The sequence below is a fragment of the Miniopterus natalensis genome, chromosome 2, assembly GCF_054644295.1.
Source record: "Miniopterus natalensis isolate mMinNat1 chromosome 2, mMinNat1.hap1, whole genome shotgun sequence".
Lineage (NCBI taxonomy): Eukaryota > Metazoa > Chordata > Mammalia > Chiroptera > Miniopteridae > Miniopterus > Miniopterus natalensis.
The window spans coordinates 27517960-27540622 of NC_142082.1; the positions used below are offsets into that span (position 1 = coordinate 27517960).

General features: G+C 46.3%; 1 protein-coding gene and 1 pseudogene across 1 annotated transcript in view; one reads left to right on the plus strand and one right to left on the minus strand.

Annotated features, from left to right (window-relative positions):
* The first annotated feature begins 2407 nt into the window (after positions 1 to 2407).
* The window catches only part of RAB20 (RAB20, member RAS oncogene family), a 28375-nt gene continuing 8119 nt past the window's right edge, over positions 2408 to 22663 (plus strand). The window contains exon 1 of the mRNA XM_016204145.2: positions 2408 to 2598. Coding sequence (XP_016059631.1) covers positions 2427 to 2598 — 172 coding nt within the window. The 5' untranslated portion in view covers positions 2408 to 2426. The remainder of the gene's footprint in view (positions 2599 to 22663) is intronic.
* LOC107530377 (splicing factor U2AF 26 kDa subunit pseudogene) lies at positions 6824 to 7457 on the minus strand (annotated as a pseudogene).

Consider the following 22663-nt stretch of genomic DNA (forward strand, 5'->3'; position numbering starts at 1 on the left):
GGAGGGAGGGAGGGAGAGAGAGAAACATTGATATGAGAGAAACACATCGATTGGTTGCCCACCAGGGCCAGGATCGAGTCTGCAACCGAGGTATTTGCCCTTGGCCGGAATTGAACCAGGATCCTTCAGTCCCCAGGCCAACAGCTCTAACCACTGAGACAAACCGGCTAGGGCTAAGAAATACAATTTTAGATAGTGGCAAGAGAATAAAGCAGGATAAGGACTTCAAGGGAAAGGGGTGGGAAAGCTATCATAAAAAGGGTGGCCAGTGTGTGTGGTGGGGAGCAGATAATGGTGGGCAGAGTTCCAACTTGTGGATTAGGAAATAGGGAGCATGGCAGGTCTCTGAACAGAGAAAGTAGTTAGGAAAGGTCAGTCTAATCTTCCACGCATGAGATGAGATGAGTGGATGAGATGCCCTCATACCTTTGCCCCATCTGAGTCTCAAAGTGCTTACTTAAGAGGGCCATGGGCCCAGCCGTGTGTGACCTGGGATCCAGGAGATCACGGCTCAATTTCCTGTCAGGGCATGTGCCCAGGTTGTGGGTTCCATACCCGGTCGAGGGTGTGCAGGAGGCAACCGATGATCAGTGGTGACTCTCTCATTGATGTTTCAACTCTCTCTCTCCCTCTCCCTTCCTCTCTCTGAAATCAATAAAGGTATATTAAAAAAAAAAAAAGGAGGGCCATTGGTCCCATTCCCTCTTACAGAAAACCGTGAGGACACACAGTTGTTACCGGGGAGATGAGGAGACCTCAGTTCTTGTCTTCTTGAGGGAAAGATTTCAATCAAGAGACAAAGTGTAGTAAAGAAAGCAAGAATTTATTGACAACAGCAAAAATATACATATGACAATGAAATAAGGAGGGGCCTAGAAGAAACAACAGGAGAGCCTTGGCTGGGCTGCTTTGGCTCACTGAGAAGTCAGAGGAAAAGGGGGAAAGGGTTCTGGAGACAGGTTCAGGGGGTTAGCCTGGGACGAGCTCCCCCTGCCCACTGCTCCCCTGGTTGCAAATGTCATGGGGTCCCATATAGGTTAGGGGACACGTGCCTGTGAGGGGAGGAGAGGAGGAGGGAATGGCACAGGTGTGCTCCCTGGAGGGCGAGCGCATTGATACCTTCATTTTCAGGGGTTTTAGAGGCTGGGCATTTAGGGGAGGTCTTAGGGGTGGATCAATAGAATATTCATCAGCATTATGTGGTTGTACCAAAATGAGATTTATTCTTAATTTGCCTATTCTTGGGTGTGGTTTGCAAATGGCACTAATTAGATTTCTGTTATCTGTCTCCATGGGTAGGGTGATTTAAGCTATTTACCCTTGGGCTGGGGAAGAGAAGAGCAAACCATTTACTTTTAAGTGCCCTTGGTTTAGGGAAGATAAGATTTACTTGATGGCTGCAAACTGCTCTTTAACTCAGTTTCCCTATCCTGGAATGTTCCTAGCTTCGCACCATGCTATAACAACTCTATTAAAAAAGGAGGAAAGATTTTGCTAATAGTTATTGTAACTGCCAAAGTCAAATTTTCACTCCAAAGTTTTAAACGGGGATGGCTGTCCATTTTTCAGATACAACATAGCATCAAGTTTCTTGTATACGTGAGCAAACCCACCAAGAAAACAGCACCAGAAACCAATCTTCCTGCAGTCTCCCCTCTGCCCCAGCTTTGGAACCACTGGCAGTCAGGATCTTAGGAAGGATTTTCACAGATGCTCGTTTCAGGTAAACTTTTATAATGACCTCGGCTAGTAGCTCTATTTGCACACACGCCGATGAGGAAATCGACGCAGCTGGGAAAGCGCTTGGCGGACGCGCTGGCGGGGGGCCCATCACTAGCCGGGGACGTCAGGGCTCTGAGGTCACCACTGTCCCGAGGCCTCCGGAGCGCGTCCCAGGGCCCTGAACAGGTGGGAAGGGGGACCGCGGGCCGGGAAAGGGCGGAGCTGGGGCAGCCAGGAAGGGGCTGGGGGCGGGCCGGGGGCGTGGGGTGCAGGACCGGTGGGGGCGGCGGCCGAGAGGCGGGGAGGCTGGGCGAGGCGGGGCCTGGCGGGAGGCCGGGGTACGGAGTCCCGACCCCTGCGGGAGGCGTGGCCGGAGTGGGGGGATATTTTCCAGCGGAAAGTGGGAGGCGGGGCCGGGAGAAGGGCGGGACAGGGCGCGGGGCGGGGCCCTGGACGAGTCCCTTGGTGCTGCCCCGGCGCAGACACGCGCTTCTTCCGCGCGTCCAGGCGTCGGGACAGGAAAGTCCGGGGCGTCCCGGCAAATTTAGGCTTTCCGCGAGTCCGGGTCCGCGCGAGGTCCGGGTCCAAGCCGGGTCGGGTCCGACCCGTCTCGGGGCCGGTGTCCGGTTGCTCCAGCTGTGCCCGGGGCGCACGGGCCGGACGGGCGCGGGGTTCAGGACGCGCGGGAGGCTTTCTTCGGGAAGATGTGGAAGCCGGACGGGAAGATCGTGCTTTTGGGGGACATGAATGTGGGAAAGACGTCGCTGCTGCAGAGGTACATGGAGCGGCGTTTCGCCGACACGGTCAGCACGGTGGGCGGCGCCTTCTACCTGAAGCAGTGGCGTTCCTACAACATCTCCATTTGGGACACCGCAGGTGAGGGCTGGCGCCTCCCGGGTCCGCGCGTCCTGGATCCCGGCAGGGCCGGGGGCGAGGGGCTTCCCGTCCGAGAGTAGCGTCCGCAGGGCCGGGGCCCGACAAGGCAGGCGTCCTCCGAGGCGGGCGCCCCAGGGCAGGGCTCCCCGGTTACACACAGGGGCCCTTCCTCCCACTGCAGGTGACCCCACTTCAGGGATCAGGCCCCCAGACACAGTGCACGCCCACCCTTGACTCCTCTCTTCCCACTTGTTCTCCTTTGCTGGTTGGGAAACTCTTGCTGTTCAACCACTTGGTACATTTAGTGACAATCCAGCTGATGCTTAAAAAGTACCCCTGACCCCAAAGAGGAACCGTGTCATTTGTGTCCCCAATGGCAGTGCCTGGCTCTCTGCACTGAGCCTGCCAGTGATAACCAGACTCATAGAAGTACTTTCACAAACATGTCTCGTTTGATATCCACGCAACCTTGAGGGGTGAGCAAGTCTACCCCCCCCTTTTTTTTTTTTACAAAAGAGGAAACTGAGGCGCTGAACCTTCTCCTGCAAGGTTTAGTCAGGAAAGTAGGAAACAGAACTCAAGTCTCTCCTTTCTTAGCCCTCAGCATTTCTGCATTTCCCAGTGTCTTTATCATCTGCTTGATCTTGGCTCTTACACGTTATGGAGCTTGAAGTGCTTTTCTGTAGCAGCATTTTTACTATAGGTGGTGAATTTTTAGTGTGTGTAGTATTTGTGATTTTTCAAAAGTACAACTTAGAAGACCTTGATTCAAGCTTCCAGTTTAACTACGGAATTGCAGTGACAATTACAGTGTTGCCATAGAACACTGTTTCCTTCCCCACGAAAAGGAAAAAGATAGGACGAGTAAATAAAAAACTGAATAGTATGGCAGGTTTTCAGTGAACATTCTTTTTCGGAGCCCGAAACTTTAAGGTCTGACTTTTTTAATGTCAGCACTTTAAAAAGGCTATAAATACCCAAAGGCCCTGTCTAGAATTTTAAAACTGCCAACTTGGGCACACCAGTCTGCTAAATAAACAAGATTTTAACTAATTATCTATTTAAAACTGAATTAATGACGTCCATGGAGGTATACCCACTTCCCTCTTTCCTCCTTTTTTTCATTGCTGCCTTTTTTGTTGTTACAGCAGTTACTGTCTTGACTAATTTATTACAATCACTCTGTGTAAAAGCAGCATCTTTCAGGTGCGCTTCCCCTGTTCTTTCCTCCAGCTCCAGGCTGCAAAGTGAGGTTTCTCTAAGACCCTTTACTGCTTAAGCTGACTCCCTGGCACAGCATTTGGTGGCCATGGAACGAACGCAGCCTCTAGAAGCCAGATCAAATCAAATTAACACGACTCGTCTGCCTGCTTTGGACAGGACTGGCCCTTTTGCTCCTTTTGTTGACTGGCCAGACTTCACTGCTGACCTTGGTTTACAAGAGGATAATGCAGGAATGGCATTGGGGACCTAAATGAAAAGCTCTGTAGTGGCCATCATGAGAACCTGCCCTTTACCACAAAGTGTGGTGTTTCTGGAACAGGAGCTGACCTTAGGTGTCTGAACCAGCACCTCTGGCATCTATGGTATGAGGTAGCAGTGTAATTTTCACTGGCTACTTTCTTCTGTGACAAGGAAATGATGCAGCTGAAACCTTGATCACCAGAGGATTTTGTAATACAGCTAATGAGATGTCTCTGATACTTTGTTGGGCTCTTGGGGGGGGGGGGGGCAGATGACGACTCATTTCCTGTCTGCCTTCTTGTTCCTGGAATCCCAAGGGTGAGCTCAGTCAGGCTCCCTGGGCCATGGGGGTAGCCAGGCCCCTCCTCCACGTTACCAACCTCCTGTGTACCCGTACTTAGGGTGACAGAGGCTCAGAGCCAGGCTACTTCTATGCCTGGCTCCCCTGTGACTGTGGGGTTATGGGCCACTTGGAGGGAAAGGAGAGCTATGAATAGATACCTTTCCAGTAATTCCTGTTGAAAATTCAAAAGTTTAATTTTTAAGGGATCTACTTTTTTCCTCTTTTTGTCTTGCTCTTAAACTTTCTTTCCACTCCACAGACATTTGTTCTTGTTGTTTTTAAGTTGTGTTTATTTAAATTTTCATAACTGAGGCAGAAAGATGAGAAGCAGCTAGAGGATGAGTTGTTTTTTAATGCTGCTCTTGGTTGCATTGGCCGCTGGGGTGGGGGTGTGGAGGGTATTAGGTTTTTGTTGTTTTAATATATCTTTTATTGATTTCAGAGAGAGATAGAAGCATCAATAATGAGAGAGTCATTGATTGGCTGCCTCCTGCACATCCCTTGCTGGGGATTGAGCCCGCAAGCCAGGCTTGTGCCCTGAGTGGAATCGACCTGCGAGCTCCTGGATCCTAGGTCGATGCTCAACCACTGAGCCACACCCAACTGAGCGGTGTTAGGTTTTTTAATAGTTAAAGTGATAGTAAGAGGTCAGAGTTTCTCTTTTACTCTTGGCATGTCCTTTCAAAAAAGTGCGTGGCTGCTTGAAGCCTGCAGGGCAGGTGAAGCTAGAAAGGGGAGATTTGCTAGGCTGGTAAGTAGTATTTTACTTGAGTCATAGGATTCCTTCAAAGAGAGATGTGACAGTTTGCATGTTAGAGATGGGGAGACAGAGCTGGTAGACGCTGAGTGGGATTCAGACTTGTTCTGTCCAGGTGCAGGGAACCTCCTTCCATTGTGCCTTCTTGGCTCTGCCCCTTGCCTAGTTGGGCAGATGGATATGGGGTGGTCACCAGATACGGTTTGGTAAGTCCCAGAGCAAAAGGAGGTTGCCTAGAGACAAGACAGAGTTCCAACAGAACTTACTACTACCTGGGCAGTCTAAAAAGATGTTGCCCATTGTTCAGCAACTGTAAACTGAGCCCCTGCTGTGTACCTGGGCACTGTTCCAGGCTCCATTCTACAGCAGTGATTTTCAACCTTTCTCATCTCTTGGCACACATAAACTAATTACTAAAATTCCGTGGCACACCAAAAAATATATTACATTTTTTTTGCCAATCTGACAAAAATATAGGTATAATTTAGATTCATTCACGCCTGACGGCTGTTGTCATTGTTTTTATTTGACGGTCTAAGGGACAAGAGGTCAGTGTTCCTTACTAAATAGTCAGGTACTGCATGTTTTAAAAATTCTCGTGACATACTGTTTGAGAATTGCTCTTCTACACAAGTGACAAGCTAGCCAGGGCCTCTGTTCCATGGGCTTAAGCTCCAGAGGAGGGGGAGAGGCCAGCAAGGAAATAAGTGTTATCATTTCACACCTGGTCATTGTTTTAAGAAAACACAGCCGGGATATGAAAAAGTGACAGTGCACCTTAACAGATCCCACCACCGCGTCCTGGAAGGTTCGACACCCCTCCTCACTTACCCCTCATTTCTCAAGGCTGTAGCCCCTGTAGGGTGTGGCGATATGACTTATGTTTGCAACCCCAGTCAGTACCTGTGTCATGAAGACCATTTTTCTGACACTATATCTCCTTTCCGTCAGTTTCCAGCAGCAGGTTCCTCATTTCCCACTGAACCCTCCTGGCAGCGCCCTTCTCTTTCATGTTTCTCTGCCATGCCCCCTGCTGCCTTCTGAGCCCTCACTAGCAGAGTTGTTAACATCCGTGTTTCTCCTAAGTCTATCCCAGGCAATCTGGGCTCTTACCATGCTCCTCACAATCTTCCAGCCTCTGACCATGCCCAATTCCAAGGGCACGTCCACATTCGCTGCAGCAGCACCCCACTGTCAGTGTCAAAGTCTGTTTTAGTCTCCTGCTGCCCCTATAACAAATCATCACAAGTGTAGTGGCTTTGAAAAAACCCAGGTTAGAAGCCCTAAGTGAGTCTCACCAGGGAAAAACCAAGGTGTTTGCAGGACTACTCTTTTTGGGAGGCGGTAGGGAAGAGCTTGTCTCCTGGCTTTTCTCAGCTTCTGGAGCCTGCTGCATTCCATGGTTCCTTCATCTGCCATCTTCAAAGCCAGCAGTGGCCTGTAGTCTTCTTGTCACTCAGGTTACTCTGACCCTGACTGTCATGCTTCCCTCTCCCACATTTATATTTTTTAAACCCTCAATACAGAACTTTATTAGGGAAGGGGTGGTAGGCCCCAGAGGGTGGGGAAGATGGCCCTGGGGAGTTAAAGAAAGCTTTGAGGATGGGTCCTGGGCAGGACTTCTGTGCCCGTCAGGGGTAGAGGGCAAGAGGGCCAGGATCTCAGAAGTGGCCGTGCCTGTGGTTTGGGGAACGTCATTGGCTTCTTTTTCGGGGACCGTGGTGGATATGGGACCTCAGGGGTTACCTGTGCCAGGGTCCTCACCCATAGAGCTGCTGCCAGAGGTTTTGGGAGGTGGGTTGCAGGTGCATGAAGTTGCAGAAGCCACCATGGTGCATTCTCCCAGCTCATGCTGACAGCATTACTCCTGGAAGTCTGTGACAGAAGGCAGCTGGGCATGCACTCCCTGCCCGTTGAGCCAGCGGTTGTTGAGTTCAGTCACTGCCTGCTCTGCATCTTCTCTGTGCCGAAATTTGACAGATGTTGCTCACGGGGTGATCCCCCAAATTGTTGCACATGCTCATCTCTTCAGTCTCCCTGTTCTTCTCCTGAAGTCTGTGAACACCTCCTCAAAGAAGTTATCAGAGTGTTCCTGCACCCCCGCGTTGCTCACGTGGCAGTGGGATCCTTCTGCGGTAGGCCGTGTTCTGTGGGTTCCAGTACAGGTTGGGCAGCGTCATGGTCTGGCTGACAGTCAGTTTATTGTGAAGCCGGAGCACGGTGGCCCTGATCTTAAAAAGAACAATTAACCTCGTCCTTCTCAGCCTCAAATATTGAAGCTAAATATTCAGCCATTTTTACCTGAACCCTCCCTCCCACATTTAAAAGACTTGTGATTACCCTGGGCTCATCCTGATAATCCAGGGTAATCTTGTTTTAAGGGCAGCCGGTTAGCAATTTTAATTTGTCAGCAGCCTCATTTGCCCCTTGCCATGTACCATAATATATTCATAGGCTCCAGGGATTCATAGGCTTCTTTGGGGGGCTCGTTGTTCTGCTGACCAGAGCCATTGATCACGTGTGTGATTTTGTGGCTGTGTCACCTCTCTCCACGCACCTAGAGTGTTGTTAGGAATCAATGAGTTAATATGGACAAAGTGCTCCAAAAGAGGAATGCGGAAGCTTTGTGTTAGTGTTTGCTAAATAAACAATTGTTTCCTGGCCCTGGGTGACTAGGACAACGAGTGCCACCAGCAAACACGTCACAGAGGGGAAAAGAGAGGCTTAGGTGAGCCCCCAATAAATAATTTCTGCAATAACTGGAGAGATCAAAGAGAGGGAAATTCAGAGTAGTTGGTTAAAGATCTTTCTCTTGAATACCTATAGTGCAATCCAGGAGAGGATGCTGGCATTCCGGGTTATGCAATCGTGGTGCCTGGAAAAGGGAGAATATAATTGCCCATACCTGTGAAGTCAGCTAAGGGGGGGCATCTGTGAAGGATGAGGTGGCGCACAGGTGAAGATGCCGGATGAGGACTGTCCATGTGAGGATTGCAAGTCCCTCATCATTCTTCTTCCAATCTGCACAAAAAGCCACAACCCCCAGCCCTGTAGGCAGCTGCTTCTAGATCCAGGGAACGGCAGAGATGCTGTGTCCAAAGTGATGCTACTTCAGGTTGGAAAGGTGGCAGTATTGTGAATGAGCCCGGAGAGCAGCTCTGTTTGACAGGGACCCCAGAGTTACTGACCATTGATCCTTTGGACTGGCCTGTGAGGGCTGTATGTTTTAAAAAACCTTAAGAGATTGGTACAGAAATGGGTAGACAGCCTAAATCAAATGTGGAGCCGGGGTGGAGGACTTGGATTGTAGCTGGCTCTCTTATTATATTAGTGTGGCTGCTGATTGGTCTTTGAGGTCCTAATATGGCAATTCTCAGCCTGACTATCAGTATTTGTGTGACAGGAGAGCATCTGGTAGATTACAATTCCTTTTCAGATCAGGGGACTGACCTGACCCCTTACTGGTCATTGTAAATAAAGCTTTATTGGCACACAGACAGCATTCACATACTGTCTGTGGCTGTTTTCACACTGCAATAGTGGAGCTGAGTTGTTGCAACAGAGACTATGTAGCACAGAGAGGGAAAACTCTCTGCCCTTTGCAGAAGCAGTTTGCTGACCCCTGGTTTAGGTCATACAAAGGGGAAAGCATTTCTCTAAAAGTCTTTTCCATAGTTATAGAAGCTCTCAAGTGTGTAGCAGTCAGGGATTGAGGGACCCATGATTCAGTTTAACTTAAGCTGCGCTCAAGTTTCTCTCTCCTGTGTGTGTCCACTCTGAGATAGACTGGAGTGAGGGTGAGGACCTGGATTTAAGATTAGCATGAACGTCTGAAAAAAATTATTGGAAATAAATCTTAGTTGAGGTTTGGGATCTGGAAGCTAAATCTGCAAAGCCTGTATTGTAGGAGGGTCCATAACTTCGTAGGTGGGTCCATGTTTTTGTAGGTGGGCCCAAGTCTGTAGGTAGGTCCGCATTTTTATTGTTACTGAAGACTTGGAATGGGTATCTTTGAGTGCAAGTCCTCCTTTGCAGAATTCTGCTTAATTGACTAAAAGCAGTGGCCTGAATATGAATGTGGATATTAAGATAGGTGGAATGGAATCAACTGTTGGGTTCAGCAAGGCAGACAAAGTGCCATTATACTGAGAGATTGCCAAGGACAAAGGACGCCTGTGAGCAACTACACGTGCTGGGAGTTCCGCCCAGAGTCCTGGAGGGGGCGCCAGGAATTCTGGGGGTGGGACGAGGTATTTAAGGCTCACTGGTGTGCTGTTGATTCAGGAGAATTTAACTAATTAAGGTCAATCATCTTCATGAGCTAATACCCAAATCACATTTAATGTCTCTGGAAGATAATGTCATGCTTTGTTATCTTTAAGTTTGCAGGAGAAATAGAAACTGATTCCAAATCGAACTTGCCCCTTTTGTTCAATGAGACCTCATATAACTTCCCTTTCTGTGAAAAGGAAATTTTACACACACACATTTAAACAACTCTTTATTTATTTATTTATTTTTAATATCTTTATTGATTTCAGAGAAAGGAAGGGAGAGGGAGAGAGAGAAAGAAATATCAATGGTGAGAGAGTCGTCATTGATCGGCTGCCTCCTGCACACCTCCTGCTGGGGATCGAGCCTGCAAGCCTGGCTTGTGGCCTTAACTGAACTGCAATCTGGATCCTAGGCCGATGCTCAACCGCTGAGCCACAACCCAGCCGGACACAACTCTTTATTCTTAGAACAATGGCTTCATCACTGTGATGACAGATTTTCATGGTCCTGCTATCCTGTGCCCGTTGGCCTTGGCGAAGGAAGGCTCTAGTGTTCTTTTCACTCAGACTGACCCAGACTCCTGTCTCTTCTGCATGCTGCTGAGGGGGTGTTTCTGTTGGGCCTCTGGATCCAGTGAATGTCCCCGCTCAAAGCCCCTTCCAGCCTGGACTACCTTTCCTCTTCTCCTGTTAGCCAAGACAAGTGCCTTAGAGCTTAGCCAGGTGTACTAGAGGCATTCCTTGTTCTGTTCTACTTCACATTATTGTGCTTCACAGATACTGTGTTTTCATCACCATGGAGGCAAGACCCTGTACCAGCAAAAAGATTATAACCCACTGAAGGCTCAGATGATGGTTAGCATTTTTTAGTAGTAAAGTATTTTGTAATTCAGGTATGTCCATTGTGATTTTCTTTTTTTTCTTTTTTCTTTTTAAAATATCTTTATTGATTTCAGAGAGAGGAAAGGAGAGGGAGAAAGAGAGATAGAAACATCAATGATGAGAGAGTCATTGATTGGCTGCAGCCCACAACCTGGGCATGTGCCCTGACCAGGAATCGAACCCTGATTGCCTGGATCCTAGGTCGATGCTCAACCACTGAGCCACGCCTGGCTGGACATTAGCTTCTTCTTAAAGAAGACCCTTCAACATTTCCTGTAGTGCTGGTTTGGTGGGGATGAACTCCTTTAGCTTTTTCTTTTTCTTTTTTTAAAAAATATATCTTTATTGATTTCAGAGAGAGGAAAGGAGAGGGAGAGAGAGAGAGAGAAACATCAATGATGAGAGAATCATTGATTGGCTGCCTCCAGCACACCCTGGACTGGGGATCGAGCCCGCAACCCAAACAAGTGCCCGGACCGGGAATCGAACCCCAATCACCTGGATCCTAGGTCGATGCTCAACCGCTGAGCCACACTGGGCCGGGCTCCTTTAGCTTTTTCTTATCTGTGAAGCTCTTTATCTGACCTTCAGTTCTAAATGATAGCTTTGCTGGGTAGAGCAATCTCGGTTGTAGTTCCATGTTTTTCATGACTTTGAATATTTCTTGCCAGTCCCTTCTGGCCTGCAAGGTTTCTGTTGAGAAATCAGCTGACAGTCGTATGGGGGCTCCCTTGTAGGTAATTAACTGCTTTTCTCCTGCTGCTGTTAAGATTCTCTCTTTGTCTTTAACCTTTGGCATTTTAATTATGATGTGTCTTGCTGTGGGCCTCTGTGGGTTCCTCTTGTTAGGGACCCTCTGTGCTTCCTGGATTTATAAGTCTATTTCTTTCCCCAGGTAGGGGAAGTTTTCTGTGATTATTTTTTCAAATAGGTTTTCAATTTCTTGCTCTCTCTCTTCTCCTTCTGGTACCACAATAATACAAATGTTGGGCCACTTGAAGTTGTCTCAGAGGCTCCTTATATTATGTTCATATTTCTGGATTCTTTTTTCTTTTTGCTCTTCTGGTTGGGTGTTTTTTGTTTTGTCATGTTCCAAGTTGCTGATTTGATTCTCAGCGTCCTCAATTCTACTGTTGATTCCCTGTAAATTATTCTTCATTTCAGTTCGTGTAGCCTTCATTTCAAATTGGTACTTTATGTCATTGATTTTCTCAGTTGTTTTTGTAATACTGTTACTAATATGATTGAGCATCCTTATAAACAAAATTCTGAACTCTGTATCTGTTAGCTTGCTTGGATCTATTTCATTTAGTTCCTCTTCTAGAGATTTCTTCTGTTCTTTCCTTTGTGACATGTTTCTTTGCCTCCACATTTTGGCTGCTTTCTGGTGTTTGTTTCTATGTATTATGTAGAGCTGCTATGTCCCCTGGAATTTGTAGAGTGGCTTTGTTTCATAGGTGTCCTGTAGGGTTTAGTGGCTCAGCCTCCCCATTCACCTGAGCTGGGCCTTCTAGGTGCTCCCCTATGAGGGCTGTGTGCACTGTCCTGTCATAGTTGAGCCTTGGTTGCTGTTGGCATCACTGGGGGGAATTGACCCCCAGGCCAATCAGCTGTGCGGACCAGTTGCAGCTACAGCCAAAGAGCTGCTGTGCTGGAGACACCCCTATGGAGCAGGATTTACTTCAGCAGAGCTTTGGTGTTCACCAAGTGCGCCCCTTGAGTGTGTCACTTATGGATGTGGCAGGGTTGTAATCCAGCGTGGTCAAGTCTGACCACCAGGTGCACAGTGTCTGGGGCCTCCTGGGAGGTGCCAAGTCAGCCAGTGCCAGGGCCACCCAGCCTGAGCTACACAGCAAACTGTAGTTGGCTGCTACTTGTGCTGGGCTTGGAGGTGTCCAGGAGAGGCCAAGCTATGAGCCAATGCAGGCTGCCACTAGTGCCAGGCCTGGGGCTGCTTGTCAAGCTGTATGGAGCACGCTGCTGCTTGTTTGAGAGATTTTAGGGCAGTCCTAAGCATAAGGCTCGAGAGGCCACTTGCACAGAAAAGCCCCTGGAAATGGCCTGGATGAGCTGCAGGTGGGGAGGGGCGGAGCCTCCTGGAATCACGGGGCAGGGCCAAAAGTGTGTCAGGTGCAGGAGATTCAAATATGGCGCCTGCCTGCCGGCTCTGTGTGAGGAGGACTCGCCCAAGGAGCAATGGCCTCTGCCAGCCCTTCTTTCTGGGAGGAAGCCGCCCCTCCACCTCTCGCCCCAATTTCAGGCAGGTTAGTTCCTCCCCAAGTGTCCCAGGTCATTTCCAGCTGCTGCCCGGCGCTGGGCTCAGAGGGAGCGCGTCGGAGTGAGTCCGTGCGCGGGCCCTTTAAGAGGAGCTGTTGGGGCTCCCGCAGCCTCCGTGACCCTCAGCCACAGTCCCCGCTGGTTTCACAGCCCGGAGCTGTGGGGATGTCTCTTCCCGGCCCTGGAGCCCTGGGCTGGGGGCCTGGTGTGGGACAACGATCAGTTGTCTCCCATACCTGCTCCGACTGGGGATTGAACCTGCAACCTAAGTATGTGCTCTGCCTGGGAGTTGAACTCACAGAGTTTTTTGTTGTACAGAATGATGCTCCAACGGACTGAGTCAATGGGCTGGGGCTAACCTCTTACTTCTTACAGCTACTCTGTGTGCTTGGCATTTTTATCCACCTTCCTTTCGCAGACCTGGAAACTAAGGCCCAGAGAGGCCACAAAGTTTGCTCAGGTTGCACTGGATGCTGAAGAGCCTGGATTTGAGGTCTGCTTTTTGTCATATTTTATTCTCTGTTATGTCCTTCCTCTCTTTCAAACAAACAAAATGTATATGCTACTGGAAACATGGAAAGCATGGGAAAGTTGCTATCAGTTTGCTTTTTTCATTTATGTCTTTATTTCTAAAAATTAGAGATGAACTTATATTAGCCAAATGCTCAATGTTACAATTTTAGTTAAAATTCTAAGCCATGAAAAATTTCCAAATCAGGTATTTTCTTGAAGGACTCGTGGCCTAAATGGGATTATATAACTCTGAAAGTTTGTCCTGTGTAATGCTAGTGCTAGTACACCAAATAATACTCAAAGGTTAGACTTATGGTATTATCTAATCTATTATTCTGCCTTGAATTACTTAAAATTACAAAAAAAAATTGCTGGATCAAAAGAATGTGTTGTGCAATGTTCTAAATGAAGGTGCGTTAGCTAATGCACTCATGTTTATTTTTGTATTCTGTCAGACTATTTCCCAATTAATTTTTAAAAGTTTTAAATTTTATTATTAACAGCCTTCACAGGCATCTAGAGTTATCTTGTGGTAGGTAAACATTTATACTTCGTTTAAGAAGTTTTTTGTTCCGGTTGTACCTGAAATGCTTACCTGTACCCAAAGGTAAATCTTCAGATATAAAGAATAAACCTAATGGCATGTTTGTAATGCTGTTTGTATAGGCTGATTAGCTGTCACGCAGCCTGTGAACTTACAAAACCTTTAAGGAATACCCCCAAAATCATCTCCAGAGCCTCCCCAAGATTAGGCTCTATCACAAAATCCGGCCAATTAATGGCTGCTGCCTACATAGCACTAACTGTGGGCTAGGGCTGTTTAACCTCTGCATTGAAACTCATTAATCCTCTCTGGGACTCAAGGAGGTAACAAGGTTAGATCCCATGGAAGTTATCATGAAGCCCAGAAAGGGCTGAACTGGGCAAATTGCCCCAGAGTTTATGTACTTAGTCACTAAGCCATGCTGTGTCCTTCATAGAAGTGGCATCTACTCTAAAGTGAGGGACTGAATGCTCAGATACGCAATCTACGTGTGCGTGTACAGGATGTGACAAATACATATCACGGCACATTCTGTTTAGTGCATAGTGTGACTGAACTGAAAAAATGTGGCTGTGTCCAAAAATGGTAAGGTAGACAGTCCCAACCTTTGGGCTGTCTCATAACTAACAAGATTAATGTATTAAAATGCCTGTTCAATCAGCATGTTACTCATGTAGAATTATGTGCATTTTATACATGTTTTCATGTCTGAGATGTGTTTTCTCATCTATACGAAGCCAACTAGTTCAGCATGTTATGCCACTTGCCCTTGAGAGAGAGATCCTGAATCCACCCTTTTACCCAAGCTCGGCTGTGCTGATTCTAGATGATCTTGTTAGAGAAGGTGCCTGTGGAATGCTCTGACCAGTGCAATAAGCTGGTCAACCACACTGGGTAGTGGTCCAGGTTTCTGAGGTGTCTGAGTCCTACAAACCACTTTCTGTGGTTTGTGGTTCAAAAGTTCAGCCTGTCCTAGAGTAAACACTCCAGGTCAGTTAAAGCCTTCAGTCCTGGGGAGCCACCCAGGCTCATGTCCCTGCCTTTGAGTCTCTGCATCCTCCATAAAAGTGGGTATTTCTGCTCAGAAATAGAAAGCTCATGTGTGACTGCATGTTGGCGTCTGATGGCATTTCCTGAAATGACTTGTGCTACTTCAGTAGATTTAGAGGGGCCACCTTCCACGCACGGCTGCATCTGGGAAACAGCAGACCTTTTCTTTTTTTAAATGTAGTAATAAACCTTATTTACAGGGTTAATTAATTATGAAGCTTAAATAAGATAGTAGATGTGAATGGGACTAGTGGTTCACTAGGTTCCCAGTAATATATGTTACCTTCTGTTTCCTGGCACATCATGGATACCCTCAAGCTTTGTAAAGGGGGAGTAAGGAGTAAATAGGGGCTTATCTAAAGGATTTTCTCTGATTTGCTAAGGAATAACTTTTAGAATCATGGATAGGTATGAGTTTGGTTGGACATTTAATGTTTATTTAATCAGAGTGTGGACTCTGAGAAAGAAGATACCTAATCAGAAGGGCTTCTGGTGGCTAACTGGACTCAAATTTAAAAACAAAAACAAACAAAAATAAAAAATCAAACATACAAGTAAAGAGCCTAGCAGCCATTTCTACACAGGGGCCTCTCATGCAAGTTGCACTTCTGGGAGAAGCCTGCACTGAGCTGCCTGCCTCTGCGCTGCACTGCCCGCCTGCACTGTGTTTCTGGCGCCTGAGCCAGCCTGTGTCAAGGAGTTCCTAGAATCCCATTCAGCCAATAGGACTGAGGCTTTCCCCGTCCAATTGCAGCCGCACAGGCTCTATTCTGACTAATCACGACCGTGCCTTTTAGACCAAACAACTGCAAGGATTTGGAGTTCTCATTTGCATAAGGGCAGACCAACCGATGATTCTCAAAGTTACTCCTTAGCAAATACACCTGTGCCTTCTTGACATCTTTGAGTTGGTTATGGCATATGTCTGGCTCTCTCATTAAATTAGCTAAATAGGATATTTAACATGTATTTACTTTTCGTATCTGTTTGAGTGTCATGATTTTGCCCATTCTTAAAAATTGTCTTTTTACTTGTGTCAGGGTGGAATTGCTTTAAAAAGTGCTTGACCAAATCTCATTTATGTTCTAGTAGAATTTAGAGGCCCTCCACTGCCATTAAACCCTTATTGTTTGGCAGTTACTTATCCAGGCTACTCATACCACTGTTAGTGTCGTGAGCTGCTTAGTGTCCCGGGGGTCCTTGAGCAGCTGCACAAGTATACTGGGCCTCTTTAAAGATCTGTAAAATGTGCACACTAACATTGGGGAGAATGAAATGAAATTGTGTGTGTGCATGCATGTTCGTGAGTATGCATGTGTGCCTGTGTGTAGGCATGTGTGGGTGTGTGCACAAGTCGCTTGCTATTCTGCCCAGCAGAATGAAGTGAAATCTCACTCAGCATTAGTTCTTACGGCAGTTCCTGGAGGGGCTGTAGCAGACTTGGTTACAGGAATGATTTAGTTGACTCAGTAAAACTGGTGAGGACATGGGGCCCAGGGAGGCTCTATCTAGCTCAGGGACACGTGCATCAATAACAGAGGAAGCAGTTCTTCCTTTCTAACTGGCAGCTTGCCCTAAAAAATGAAAAGTCAGAATGAGTGGAGTATGTTTTAAATGTTTTCTAAGTTTATGTCATAGCTGGAACTCTTCTGTGAGGATCTTGCATTATGAGTAGATAAGAATGGTGTGTGATTCCCATATCATGGCGCTTTGTTAAGTAGCAGTGCACATTTGTGTTGTGCCTGGGCTTTTCTATAAACAGTTTCTGCACTGTTTGAGGACTGTGTTCCCACTATTCAAAGCAAGTTGACTATTATTTCCTTACTGCACATCTTTTCTTTAGTAGTTGCCAAAGCACATTCCAAACCTAATTAATTTCCAATCTGATTAACTCTGGTTAGTTACTGTGTAGCCACAGGTCCCTGAAGCTCAAGGGTGAAATTTCTATAGCCTGGCAATTTCAGCTTTCCTTGGTTGAACAACCTGCAGCTACTTCGTGGCTATTACCAGACACAAAGTACCAGGAAGAAGGCAGTGGAGGCATGAAGTGCAAAAATGGCAAAGTCGGGTGTGAGTTGCAGAGTCAGTTGTGTTAGCACTGCATCTCATCTTGGATTGATGAGAGCTGCCCCACTGGACTGCTCGAGGCTTACAGCGTTGGTCCACAAAGTGAGTTCCGAGGGCCAGCAGCAACAGAACCCAAGCCCCATCCAGACCTCTGAATCAGAATCTGCATTTCAACCAGATCACCAGGTGATTCATTGTCTAGGTAGATGAGAGGCAGCTTTGGACTTGCTGCAGCCTAGGGTAGAGGAAGGGGGCAGGGATCAGGCCTGAGTTTTCTGCTGTTCTTAGTAGGTGCTATTTTTACCTGCAAATCCATCTATCTATCATCTATCTGTCTATCTGTTATCTATCATCTATCTATCTATCTATCTATCTATCTATCTATCTATCTGTCTGTCTGTCTGTCTGTCTGTCTGTCTGTCTGTCTATCTATCTATCTATCTATCTATCATCTATCATCTATCTATCATCTATCTATCTACCTACCTATCCATCCATCCGTCCATCTATCTATCTGTCTATCATCTATCTATCTTTAACCATATGGAATTTTTAAAATTATGGTGAAATACACATAAAATAAAATTTAATATTTTAATCATTTTTAAGTGTGCAACTTGGTGGCATTAAGTATACACATGTTGTGCAAACATCACCATAATCATCTCCAAATCTTTCTTTTCTTCCCACCTGAAGCTCAGTATTCGTTAAACACTAACCCTTACTCCCCCTTCCTCCAGCCCCTGGTAAGTATCATTCTGTTTCCTGTCTCTGTGAATTTGACTCTTCTAGGTAATTATTTAAAATTTCTTCTTTCATCTACAGCATAATATTATATTTAAATATGATCAACTAAGCTCTAACAAAATCCTTCAATATGATTGATTTAAAAGGGTTTTTGAACTGTTAAATTAATAAAATTATATCTAGGTACTCCCAGTGTCGATGAAAGAAAGTCCAAACTTAAAGGAAAATTTTATGAAAGTTTACTTGAGCCAAATCTGAAGATATGACCAGAAGCAAGATCTCAATGGATTAAGAAAGTGCCCTGGAGAATCACAGTCCCGTAGTTCTTTTTATGCATTTGCAGTCAGAGGGGAAATGTAAGGAAGGCTACGTGAAATTCATGGCTATAGATTAAGGAGGCAGGAGAAAGCAAAGTGGGGGAATCTCTAGGATTGGATCAACAAAATGGTGAGACACATCTTTTTTTTTGGTGGGTATAGGATAGTTAACATTTAACATTTACTATAAATGGAGATGGTATTCAGGCAACACAGTAACAATGAGTTTCATGGTCTTGTGCTGGCACTGGTGGTTATGCCTCTGAGGGGTGTGGAAAAGAAAATTACTCTGACATTCCAAAGGTGTATTATCCTAGATCCATAAGGATAATGGACAGGGCTCGATTATGGTAAAGATTGACCTTTGCTAAGGAAACTACAGGCCTGGGACATGACTACCCATCATTACCTGCCTTAGGAATTTATGATCAGACCATCCTGTGGTTACTATTCAGTCACTGACCTTGTCAGGCCTGCCATGTGACCCACCTGAGCTTGTCAGGTCTGCTGTGTAGTCCCTTTTACATTTATACCAAGTTTTCCTGGTCATCCCAGAAGGCATTCCTGATTTTACAATGTCTGTCAATGGATAATGTACTTTTCAGGAAATTTTATTAGAACACGCCCAATCCGTTAAGCAAGAGAGAACTAGACGTTGTAAACATCTGTATAATCATTTGTTTTCTTAGGATTGTTCCAGAAGGGTTTAATATGCTTCCCTTGTGATAAAATTAATAGGAAAACATTTATTCTCTGATGTATGTTTCTTGGAAGACTTTATATTATGGAGAAGAAGGAAAAACCATTCTGTATAGCAAGGCTGTTAGAAATAGCTGGTATATTTACTGAATGGAGTACTCCAGATGAGAGGCTATTCTAGATAACTTAGTATTTCCGGAAACCACAACAGACTTAAAGAGTTTTCTTAATATGGTATTTGAAGTTCAATCTTGACTTTAAAACAAGCTCAAAGGTGCTCTGAAAAATCTGACATGGTTTTAGTTTCCTGTTTTAATAAGTAGAGAATTCAGCAGTTAATTGAAATTTTCTTTGATAATCACATTCTGAAAATTAATTATCATAACACAACAGAGTATCTGTTGATGGTAAAGGTCACTGGATGAGATATCCTGGTATGTGAGAGTTTTTGTTCTTATAGGTAAATCTGTTATGAGTGTGCTTTCTTTGGATTTGTCTCTTTTTCTTAATAATAGAGGGTTAAAGAACATCTCTTTGAGTTATTTGTTCTTGTTAAATTATTTTCAGTAAATTCATGTCTGAAAAAAGTAAAGACATTTGAGAATTAAACCCCACTTGTCGTTATATAACCTTAGTAATTATTTCAGAAAGCCCAATCTGTGTGTTTAATTTATGTGCAGTTAATTATGAGTGGTTCATATGGCACATTCCTTGGTTTTCGTTTAATCTTCAAACTATCAAACAGAAATAATAGAAGTGAGACATATGCTGATCTAGGAGAAAAATTATTGTATATGTACTGAAATGTGAAAATGAATCTATTTTTCCCCCTGTGACCCTGTTATCTCCTTTAGATGTTGCTATTCTATTGGGTGGAAATCATTTTGGGTTTGGATTCCTTTATTTATAAAAGGAAAATCTCATTTTATAAGCTTGGTTTTGGGTGACTGCAGTTAAATAGTTGCTTGCGGACCTGTAGTTACGTCCCGTAATGCTGTCTTTGATTTTATTACCAGTGTGAGCCGTGGGCTTCCTAGACTAGCAGAGCCATCCTCTCCTCTAGGTCACGAAGCACAGCTATGTTTTAGAATGCCTTTTCCTTTTTTTTTTTTAAATCCTCACCTGAGGATATTTTTTCCATTGCTTTTCAGGGAGTGGAAGGGAGAGAGAGAGAAAGAGAGAATCATTGATGTGAGAGAGACACATCAATTGGCTGCCTCCCTCACGCTCCCGGACTCAGGGCTGGGGATCGAGCCTGCAACTGAAGTACGTGCCCTTGGCCAGAATCGAACCCAGGACCCTTGAACCTGCAGGTTGACGTTCTAACCACTGAGCCAAACTGGCTAGGGCTTTAATGCCTTTTAATGGTCACAGACTATTGAGAGCAAAATTAAAGGAACTATAAATGTAAGCAACTAAGTTGGATTATTGGATTTTAATTATTAGCTTATCTTTAAAGTGTTATCTGATCACCTCCTTAGTGGTTGTAATTCATTAATTGGGGTTGAGATTTCAGGTCTTCCACTGGCAGAAAAACAAACATTCATATTGTGGGCCAGGATATTTTTCCTCTTTAATACCTGGCTGATTGCCGTCGGCTCAGGGTTTTGCCTTGCGCCGAGTCTTCGTGAGGTTTTCCTGTGCAGTGGCGAATGTCACCGTCGTGGGGCTCTTACTCTTACCTAGCCAGTGCAGTGGGAGGTGGCTGGTCTCAGGGTCGTCAGCCAGGAGATGGTGACTCCCGCCCCCGCTGGTCAGGCTAAGATAAGACCGTGTGGAGGAAAAGTGCCGGGTAGACTCCAGCCATCTGTTATCACCTGTGAGAACAATGAACAATTCTTTCTGCCCTGTCCACACCGCCTCCGTGCTGGGAGGAAACAGCTGCCCTGTGAGAGCGAGTTCTACCCGGAGGACGCGTGGTTTTCACCTTTTATCTTGCCTTTTTGGATTTGCTTCATTTCTGACACCAGAGGTAGAACAGCAACCGTCCCGTTGTTTTTTCTTCTGGATTTTGAAATGCTGGCATTCATTTTTGGAACCCAGCCCGTCTAAGGGAGGACTAGAAGCTGAGTGAAGCATGGCACTTAAGGGGCTGGGACTCTGGGCCCTGGTCTCGGGGTGCAGGTGCGGCCTCAGCCCCCGCCGCCTGGGTGTCCGTGTCCGTGACCAGCCAGGGTTTCCCAGGCCTGGCGTGGAAATGCCGCAGCAGTCCGCCTGGGGTGGGTGAGAATTAAATGACTGACCGTGTAAAGGGCTTGGTGCGGTGCCTGGAAGCAGGAAGTGCTGCAAAAGTTTTAGCTATTGGAAAAGTTATTTCTACGCAGCGTACTCACTGGAAGAGCTAGAAAATCAGCCCCTGGTCCTGTTCTGTCGGCTTGACAAGGATGGGGCTCCTTACACCGAGGGACCTCGGCTGGCCTCCCTGAGGCTACCTGTCCCTTACCGGCCACCTGTACTTCCCACAGGAGCTCTTGTGACAGCTTCCCCTCTCAGGGTGCGGCCAGTCTTCTGCTTCTTTGCTTGGACAATTCATTAGTTTTTCTTTCATATCTTTTTCAGTGGTTACTACCTTTCCTTCTGGTATTTCTCAAGAAAGGTGATGAACTGGATTTGCAGGATTCTTCTCTTCTGGTGTAAATCAGAGCGTGAAGGTCACTTTATTAATCCTCACCTGAGGATATTTTCAAAGAGAGTGGAAAGGAGGGAGAGAGAGACGCATCAGTGTGAGAGAGACATGCCAATTGGCTGCCTCCCACACGAGCCCTGACTGGGGCCAGGGATGGAGCCTGCAACCCAGGTACGTACCCTTGGCTGGAATCGAACCCGAGATCCTTCAGTCCGCCGCCTGACGCTCTAGCCACTGAGCCAAACCGGCTAAGGCGCTTTTTTTTTTGTTTAATCCCCTCCCGAGGATATGTTTTTATTGATTTTAGAGAGAGAGGAAAGGAGAGAGAAAGAAAGAAATGTTGATGTGAGAAACATCAATATGTTGCCACCTGCATTCAACGCAACAGGGGATCGAACCTGCAACCTGGGCCTGTGCCCTGACCAGGAATCGAACCCATGATCCTTCAGTGCACGGGATGACACTCCAGCCAACTGAGTGCTGCTTGCCAGGGCTGAAGGTCATTTTTTTTATAGGCATCAGGTCAAACTAGAACCAGTGAGGCAGGTTTAGGCATTTCTGACCATGTGACCTTAGCTTTGTGATTTATGACTTGTTTTCGGGAAGTAAGCAGATTTGCTGACCTTGGCTCAGGGGATGGCACATGACGCTCCGTCTTCATTGAGAATGGGTATTTGAGTTCACTGTAATCTCAACCATCCTTATCAGTTTCTGCAGTGTGGTTCATGGAAGTTCATAGTACCCAGCTTTTTCTTCTGCTGGTAGAGGGGAGAGAAGGTGGCGAGGGGAAGGAAGCAGATGTTTCTCTTGGCCGTCTGGCCCCAGGCTTCACATGAACATTGACCTTGTTTGATTCATGACTTTTGGTATCGGTGAATGGGGAGGCCGCTGTCTTGCAGCCCAGTTCATACCTTAGCGGAGTATGAGTTTCCTGGGGGCTGTCATTGCGAAGTTCCACACACTGGGGCCTTCAACAACAGAAAGTTACCCTCTGACAGTTCTGGAGGAAGAAGTCTGAGCTTGGGTTCAGCAGGGCCAGGTTCTGCTCTCTGAAGACTCTTGTAGGGAGTCTGTCCCATGGCCTCCTCCTGGCTTCTGGTGGCTGGTGTTCTCCAGCTTGTAGAGGCATCACTCCAGTCTCTGCCTCTGTCGTCACATGCCGCCCCTGTGTGTGTGTCTGCTGCCATGGCTCTCCTCTTATTATAAGGACACTAATTATATTGGATTAGGTTGCACTCTAATGACCTCACCTTAACTTGATTTTCCCTGCAACAGCCCTATTTCTTTTTTTAAAATATGTTTTTATTGATTTTAGAGAGAGAGGAAGGGAGAGGGAGACATAGAAACATTAATGAGAGTCACTGATTGGCTGCCTCCTGCACTCCCCCTACTGGAAGGAGCAACCTCTTGGGTGCATAGGATGACACTCAATCCACTAAACCACACTGGCCTGGCAATAGCCTTATTTCCAAATAAGATCCCATTCACAGTGTCTGGGGATGAGG